Below are 9341 nucleotides of genomic sequence, written 5' to 3'. Positions count from 1 at the left end.
TTGAGCTGGGAGTTAAGGCTCCTGTTTCCAGTCGTATTGAGGGATAATCCATAATGGCTCATAATTATCAATTAATTTATCATAGATAGTTATGAGGGAGATTGTACCACCTCAGAGGCACGATTATGCTGACCTTAGTTGTTATACTTTGAATGTAGTTAAAGAGTTGCATGACTAAAAACCAAAGACTTTAAAGTTATCATTTGAAAGCAAATATAGTCAAAGATAGTTGAAGGTAGTGAATGATAAAATGAATTAATAGATGAATAACCATGTTTTGGAGCTTGTGATACTATTTAAGAACTAAATGGTGGTTGGATGCAAGTGGATCTTCAATATGAAGGCATATATCCTAGGAATCGAAGAACCGATGTTTAAGGAAAAACTTATAGCAAATGTGTTTACCTATGTGGAATGGATTAATTACACTTATATCTTTTCAAATTCGGTAAAATATTGTTCTATAAAGGTACTTATGGAAATTATAATTCAATATAATCTTGAGTTGAAACAGATGGAAATCAAAAATTCTTTCTTACGTGGCAACATATGAGTCATGTTTGTTGAAGAAATGTTTTTATGGGTTGAAACAAAGCCCAAGGAAATGGTATCATCAATTTGATAAATTTTCAACATGGTTTTGTGAAAAGTACTTCTGACAGTTGTTCATGCACATTGAAAAGGAATGAGAAAGTCATTATCTATCTTTTTTTGTATGTTGAGGATATCTTGACGGCAAACTCTAGCAAGGTAGATATCAGTAAGCTCAAGAAGACTTTGAATGGTGAATTTAAGATGAAATATCTTGGCGAAGCCAAGAGGATCCTAGAGATAAATATCATGAGAAATCTCAAACAAAGTGAATTATTCTTATCTTAATATGGTTACTTGAGGAAAGTGGTGAAGCGATCTAGTATGTAAGATGCTAAAACTGTCAACATTATTTTGGGTCATCACACAAAGCTCTAGGTTATGAAATATTCTCAAACCAATTAAGAAAAGAAGATGATGGATATTACTCCATATGAAAGTGGGGGTTGGAATCATCATGTATGATATAGTTTGTAGTAGACTAGACTTAACATATGCAATTAGCATAGTAAATCAATTTATGGATAACTTAGGTCAAGTTGATTAGGAAGATTTGAAGTGACTGCTTAGGTATTTGATTTATTTATTAATGGGTGGTTTTAAATACAAAAGGTAGTTCAAGAGGAATACACTTGGGGGGAGGGGGTTGTAAATGCATGACTATGTGGGAAATGTTAACACTATGAAATCCCTTTATAGTTTTGGGTTTACATTGTTTAGAATGACTATAAGATGAAAAGAAAATCAATAATCTATGGTAGCATTATCTACTACACATGTAAAATACATTTCCATTGTTGAAAGGGTCAAAGAAGCCATATGGTTGAGAGACATAATTGTGGAGTGAGGGATTACTCAAGAATGTGTGAAGATATATTGTTATAGTAAAAATGTTATTTACTTGACTAATAATCAAGTGTATCATGAGAAGATAAAGTTTATTTAAATTCCTTTCCACTTTATAAGAGAGATATTATTGAGTTGAAGGAGATTGTGGTTCATAAGGTGGCTTCAAAATAGAACCTATCATATATGTTCACCAAATCATTGCCTAGATCAAAGTTCATTCATTGCTTGGACTTTGTCAAGTTCATTGAAGAGTGATTCAACATTTAGAGAGAGGAGTAAGGTGGTCGATGGTTAAATTTACATCATCATCAGTTTTAAAATCAAGGTGGAGAATTGCACAAATTTGGCTTAAAATTCAATTTGGAAGTTTCACGTGACTGTACTATGTCTGGTAGAAATGAAGCACATCTCGGAGGAGCATAATCATTCCTGCATTTTTTAAAAATACAACATGTTTTAGGGAAACACAATACATTCACCGTGACACCCATAAAAGGCATTTCCAGCCTTTTTTGAGTATATGATTTTGAGAGAAGTGCAATTATAATGAAAGAAACTTAGAAAGACAAATAAAAATATTTTTTGGATTCATTATTCTAAGAATTTGAAGACCTTCGGGGACATTAAGAGGATCGAGAAAACTTCTAAACATGTTAAGTTTGTGTAGTTCATATATTGAATGAATGAGAGATTGAAAACAATTAGGTAGAAAATATGATATGTTCTTATGAACTTGAAAGACTATATTCTTGTAGCTCATCTTCTAATATTTTGTAACAACAATTGAAGTATAGTCGATGTCATACCCAATATCTCCTCCCTAAAGTAGATTGATTTAATTAGTTTGAGTAAAAAAATTATGTATGTTCTCATATTTTTTTCTTCACCTTTTTATGGTTTGACTTACACAAATTGTCAAGTTAATTTTTTGGTTGAGGTCGTTTATTTTGTTTGCCATTGTTCTATGTCTTACATATCAACATTTTTTGTGCAACTCAACATTCTCACAACAAATGATACTAAAAATGGTTAGAAAGTTCCTTTTATAGTTGTATGGGAGAACATGGTGCATTTCTGAAAAAACGTAGGAATACACTTTGTTCCCAATAACACATTGCATTTCCGGAATGTATTGCATTTATGCCAAATATATTACATTCACGTGAAATTTCAAATAGATTTTTAAGCCAAATTTTCCCACAAACAAATATATCTCTTACTTTTTCATTTTGGATTAATTATTCTAAAATTTTCTCATATAAGAGTACACATGACAATGAATGTTAAATGCAGACCCTCTTCATTTCACATCAAAACTATTATAACGACCTTTGAACTAGTAGGAAGTTGTCATGAATACATGGGTAAGTAAGAATGATATTCACTCCATAAGTCGAGAATAGTCATTTGATGATCAATTTCAGAGTTAGAAGTCAGACACCAACTTTCTCATGACACATCATGATCGCATAAAAAAACTTCTAAGATAACATTTAGAAAATCATCAATCACCTCGAGAATCAAGAAGAAAGCCAACAACAAAAAGAATACATTCAATTAGTTTTAGACCCCATACAAAGTCATCTTCCCATGTCGACAAAATAAAGAATCAATTGATAAAAAAAACAATCTGAGTGCTTTTAAATAAAATTAAATCAAACAAAATTGAATTCTCAATATAAACCCTTTTTGTGCTATCATCACCCAATTCAAATACAGTTGCGGCTCCATTTCCATGTATGTCGACTATGGAAAAATTAGATTAAACTCAGACTCAATTCATAAAAACATGACCCAAAACATATAACCCACTCGAACATGCTTGTTATCACAACTTTTAAATTAAATTCAATTTAAAGATTATGATTTAGATTAAGTAAAAAAACTTACTCTTAAAATTTTAAAAAAATATAGATATTTTAAGAGGCATGATATAATGTTCATTTCAATGGTTAATATTATAAAACTTAATATCTATTAATTAAATAATAAAACTTAAATCTTCTTTATTAAATAATTATTAATTAAATCAAAATTTGAAACACATGTAAAATTTTCAGTTGGGTCACGTTAATGCGCGAACCACACCAAGATCGTGGTAGTTATAGAAAGGACGAAACAAAAGCATGAAAAAAGAGAGAGAATAACGGTGAACAACACATCATCATTTTCATGGCGGTTCGGTCCCTTAAGGTTCAGTCACATTCTCTCTCTCTCCATATATTTTTCATATATAACAACACACACCGCATCATTACTCTATAAACCTCACATTTACCACGAGCAAATTTCGCATCTCTTCTTCTTACTCATTCATTCACTCTATCTCTTGCTTCATTCCCAATCCTCTTCTTCTCTTATTATTCCCTCTATCTTTCTCTTCAACAAATTTCAATCCCTTTCTTGTAAGATTCGCACCCTTCTATTTTTTAGCACTTTTTTTCGTTTTTTATTTCATCACATACACAAAGGTGTTTGCTTTTTGTTCTCTTGTTCCCTTTTTCTCATCTGGGTCCGTTTTTTTCAATTTTCTCTCTCTGTCTTTAGTGTTTGTAGAATGTTTCTGCATTTGGGGTGTACCCTTTTTCTAAAGCTGATGTTTTTTTATTACCATGAATTAATATTCCATATTGCTTTCATTCATTCACTTTAATTTGATGTTTGTGATTGTTAAGTTTGGTTAGTTTTTTGAGTTTTAAAGTTTTTTGTTTTGTAATTGGAACTAGAATTTAATTTCTGCATGAAGATAAAATTCCCTAATTTATAAGAATCTAGAAAGAAAATTTGGTGTTTGTTCTATATGTGTTTGCTGACATGTTATTTTGTTTCTTTGCTTGTTAATGGTTTTTTATTTCCAGAAATTCTGAAGGAGCTTTACTTGACCTAGAGAATTAGGTATACTGAATATAGAATTCCCTTGTTTGGGAGTTGTGGTATTTAGGTGTGTAAAGATGGGGGATCACTTTGATTTACTGGTGGATCGATTGCTTACGGAATCGACGTTAGAGGCTGCGCTTGAAAGCAGAAAGCGGGCTATGCAGGCTGCGTCCTCCGCAGTGAATGACGCGGAAATTGATCTGTCTTTGTTGAAGATGGGTCTGGATAATGTTAAATGTTCAGGGAAGATGGTGGAATGTAGGATATGTCATGATGATGATGATGATTCGAATATGGAGACACCTTGCTCCTGTTGTGGTAGTTTGAAGGTTTGTTCTTTACTAGCATGTTCATAGTCAAATGTTTTGAATCTTTTGATATGTGAAAGTTATTAAGCTTGCAAATACGTATTCGTGTAGTTCGTAAGCATAACGATGAAATTTGCGTGCTAAAGTTTGATGGCTTAAACTCTGATTGATTTTGCAGTATGCACACAGAAGATGTATACAACGGTGGTGCAATGAGAAGGGCAACACCACCTGTGAAATATGCCACCAGGTAACTTAAACTGTTTCAAGTTCCTTATTCGCATCTCATTTCCATGTACTTGTTCCATTGATAATCGACTCGTGATATTTTCCACTCTATTTCGATATAATTGATGATTTTTTTTTCATTGTATTGTAAATCTCAGCCATTCAAACCTGATTATACAGCTCCTCCTCCATTGTTTCAATTTGGACGTATTCCAATGAGTTTCAGGTAACTTCTATGCAATAGTCTCGTGTTTTTCCCCATAATGCGAACCATGTTTCTTTGACTCCGTTTTCTTATATGTTCTATTGGTGTATATGTCAGAGGAAATTGGGAAATTTCGCGAAGAGACTTAAATAGTACTCATTTAGTTAGCATGGTTCCCTCTGATCAAAGCCTTAACAATTCTAACTATGATCCATATTCAGCCTCTTCTTCAGGAAGTTTGATATGCTGTCGTTCGGTTGCTATCATTGTAATTCCTCTCGCTCCCTTCTTATGTCCCTTCTTATGTATACACGTGCCTTACACTTTCTGGTTACGTTTTTTCTCAATCTTCATTTCTTCTCCTGTGCAGTTCATGGTTCTGCTGATTTTAAGACATACACTTCCCCTCCTAATTAGTGGAAGTAAAGACTTCTATTTCCCGCTTTTCATGGTACGTTTTGCATAACGTGTAGGCGATTTTTTCCGACTTTCGGTGAATACTTTGATCATTCTCGTACTTACCAAGTTTTTTTTCAATCTAATGGAGTTTTGGTAGGTGTTATTATTTCGGAGTGCTGGAATTGTCGTACCTATATACTTCATGGTTAGAGCAGTGGCACTAATCCAGCGACATCGGAGACAACATCGAGTGAGTTTCTATCATAGTTTATAACCTTTTTTTCTCTTTCATGTGGTTGACATCGGTAAATTCTCGTGTTTTTTTTCCTTGTAACAATTAGGAGCATCCTAGGGACTTGGTAAGTTCATCGGATGATGAAATCGAGCAAGCAGGTTTGCAGCCTCAACCTCATATCATACATTTAGTGTAGAAACACTGTAAATGAAGTATGGAAAGCTTCAGTTCTAAGCTGCTGCTACAATCTTTCTTCTGATTTACGCTGGAAGTTGGCGGAGACAATTCCTTGACAACCTTGATTTTGCTGAGTGAGGATAAATTCTTCTATTCTGCAACAGGCCGGTGTCATAGCTCATAAAGGAATTGCAGGGTATACTTCGGCGAGTATTGGCAGCAGCTTGTTATGTTTGAGTTAGTTTTCTGTGTCCGGGTTCAAATTCTTCACATTCAAATTCTTAACATCTACAATCTTGCACATGATAAAGATCATAAATTGTCAACTTAAAAAAAGATGGACAATTGATGACTCTTATGCGTGCAAGGTTTCAACCGTTAGGCGAATGCAGTTATATAGGTAGAAAATTACACGGGTAGATATTAACCATGCATGGACGGATTTATTGTATATGTTGCAATGAAATTTTAGTTACCTTTGTGATTTTACAGCAGCATAGGAATTAGATCAAAGTGATGTTTATTAATTATCATAATTTCAAATTGTTTAGAAAAAGACAACAAATGTGGCAAATTAGATGGCATGACAAACATAACACCTAAACTACCTTGATACTTCATACCAAAATGATGACATTCGAGTTTAGAGAAATCTGAACATAGAACACAAGATACCAAATTCTCATCTACAATAAAGAGTGAGAAAGAAAAAAAAAGCAAATGTCAAGAGGCAATGATGGTAAGAGACATTTGTAATGTGGGTTGTTGTTATTGATTTTCTTCTTGTGTGAAAATTGTGATAATAGATCTGAAGTATATTTCTGGATTATTTTAAAAAATAAAATAAAGATGAGACTCATTTGCATACGATAAAGATGAGACTCATTTGCATATGAATAAGTAATGTTTTCAAAGTGTTTGGACTCTAGAATCTGAATTTGAAAACACAAACATATTAAACATGGACACCTCATTAAATCAAATAAACAATAACAACGATACATCAACATAAATTAAAAATATCAATTAAATATAAACATATGTCATAGAAGAGACGAAACTAATTACTTTACTAGACTCAACTTTAGTGTCTAATTTGAACGTCCCTTAGTACAATACCAACTAAATATTGAGAAAATGGTTCTCACATAATCTCTATTTTGAAATTGCATATTAGTGAAACAAACACAATCATCGTCGTCGTTTGTTATTTTGTAGCAATTTTTTGAATCTTTTCTTTAATCATGCGTGCCATACTTGATCAATGTCTTGCCACCGTAACTTCCCCTATGTAAATCAGTGTAGACAATAGTTATATTGCTTTTGAATTGAATTGAGTTTTTCCACTATGTAAATCTTTTCTTCTGATGGGTACATTTTTCTTTTATTTTTTATTCTTGAGATTATTTTCGAATTTAACTATTCAAGTATGCCTTAAAATCTTATGTGATGAAAAAAAATCGAGATTGTAGAAACCATAAATTGACGAAGACATCATAGTTGTGAGAGAGACTAGTTGCAGAGCTGGCGCGACAACGTACAATGGGACTCGACACAAAGCTTGTGTGGTATGAGATTAACGACAAAGCTGACACGATGGAAGACTGGAGACAAAGCTAGCACGACGTCGCAAAGTGAGGTTGGTGTAATGGGATGTTGGCGTCAGACCCGATGCGACAATAAGTGTGAGTCTGGTAGGAGGTTTGATTCGTCAGAGCTAGGGTCTAGTTTTCTCGTTTTTATGTGTATTGACTTTGTTGTTTTAGTTCGTGGATCTCTTGATTAATGTGTTGTGTTTTCTTCTTGTTATGGATCTATTGGGTTTGTTAATTTTAAATATGTATTTGTTGCATGCTTGTTATCACAATCTTCGGTAGAAGATTTGAAGAATTTTCATCCAGTTAGAGATTTGAAGAAGCTTCATAAAGTAGAAGATATGAAGAAGCTTCATTCAGTAGAATTTTGGAGAGAGAAAATGATGAAGAAGTTCCATAAAGAAAAATCTTTGAAAGGTCAAAAAGAACGTTTGGAGATTCATCATCACATGAAGAGGATATAACCTCAAAAAATTTATACAAAGATGTCTTCAACAATATCCCAAATATTGTCAGAAGATTCTCATAAAGTATCCTCTAAAAGAAGGGAATACGATGAAGAGGGAACGTCTGTGCCTCAAAATTACAAAAGAGGACGACGACATGGTGGTGACAAATCTAACCTATAAGAAAAAATTTAAATTAAGTGTTAGGCTCAGTAGAGATAGTGAAAAATTAGAAATGAGCATCGTTGATTTTAAAGAGTATATTTAATTTCGTGAAAATAGAAATAAAATTCTTAGTGAAAAAATACCTAATATTAGAAATCATTGAAATCATATAAATGTGAAATCTGCAAATCATTAAAAAATGAAGTTACCAGTTTCCTTGAAATCTTAGGAAAATTTACTAAGGGTGTGTTTGGTTCGGGATAGATGGTGGGGAGGAGAGGGGAGAATAGGAGAAATTTCTAATTAAATATATTTGCTTCAAATTTTAGGAGGGGAGGGGAGGGGAGCAAAATTCCTTCAAAATACATTTTTTGTGTCTCTCCGAATTAGGGGGATTTGAAAGGGAGGGGAGGGAATATGAATTTTGATATTTAAAAAATTATTATATTAATAAAATATCACGAGTTTATTTTATTATTGAAAAATTATTCGTTTTCTTTCGTGTTACTGCTTCTCTTCTGTGTGATTTTTCTCGATTGCTTCCATCAACTTATTATAATTGTTTTTCATCTTTAAGTTACTTTTGAATTTTTGTATTTAATATAAATCATAATCATTGATTTTTTTTATTTTTTTATAAAAAAATTATGTTTATTTATATTTCGTTTTTTTTCTTCTAAATTTATTATGTATCTTAATCATTCATTTTATTTATTTTTGTTTATTCATTTTATTAAACATTTTGAACCATTAATGTTTAATAATAAATTATTTTATGTATTATTTATTAGATCATTCACCCCGATTTAAACGATGTTATCAACATATATTTTTAATTTCTGTTGGAGAGTTATAATCTGAATCAAATGTACTCGATTTTTTAACGTTATGTGGTAAATTAATACTTTTTTAGTCACTCAATATTAGAAATTTTATTACCAAAAAAAATGCATGAATTTTTCACATTTGAATATTATATCACTTACATAAGATCAGAAGGATAAAAATATAATTATTAAGAAGATAATCCTATGATGGATGTCATTATTCCTCACATTTTTTGTCTCTTCGAATTAGTTTGGTGTCCCTACTTCAATTTGGGGATTATCACCACCTCTTTTGTTTCCGAGGTATCAGACTGTGTCACTGTGGATGCTCTACCTATGGTAATTTCTTCCTAATATTTGGTGGACCCTTAGGATTTGGATACAATGGCTTTGGTTTCTTCTTGTGAAGTTCGAGTGCCAGACTTGAGCTCTTATCCTA

General features: G+C 32.3%; 1 protein-coding gene across 4 annotated transcripts; it reads left to right on the top strand.

Annotated features, from left to right (window-relative positions):
- The first annotated feature begins 3499 nt into the window (after positions 1–3499).
- LOC127093972 (uncharacterized) lies at positions 3500–6356 on the top strand. 4 transcript variants are annotated; one of them, XM_051032853.1, is made up of 8 exons: positions 3500–3633; positions 4299–4646; positions 4804–4875; positions 5012–5079; positions 5176–5326; positions 5429–5509; positions 5615–5707; positions 5799–6356. In XM_051032853.1, the coding sequence occupies exons 2-8, from the start codon at positions 4392–4394 to the stop codon at positions 5886–5888; spliced, it is 810 nt and encodes a 269-aa protein (XP_050888810.1). In that variant the 5' UTR covers positions 3500–3633; positions 4299–4391; the 3' UTR covers positions 5889–6356. The 4 variants fall into 4 exon arrangements, with proteins under 4 accessions (XP_050888810.1, XP_050888809.1, XP_050888811.1 ...); XM_051032852.1 differs by lacking the exon at positions 3500–3633 and adding an exon at positions 3681–3845; XM_051032854.1 differs by lacking the exon at positions 3500–3633 and adding an exon at positions 3877–3952.
- The last annotated feature ends 2985 nt before the right edge of the window (positions 6357–9341 follow it).

The sequence above is a fragment of the Lathyrus oleraceus genome, chromosome 6 (genome assembly GCF_024323335.1).
Source record: "Lathyrus oleraceus cultivar Zhongwan6 chromosome 6, CAAS_Psat_ZW6_1.0, whole genome shotgun sequence".
NCBI classification, from domain to species: Eukaryota; Viridiplantae; Streptophyta; class Magnoliopsida; order Fabales; family Fabaceae; genus Lathyrus; species Lathyrus oleraceus.
This window is presented reverse-complemented; position numbering and strand designations above follow the sequence as displayed.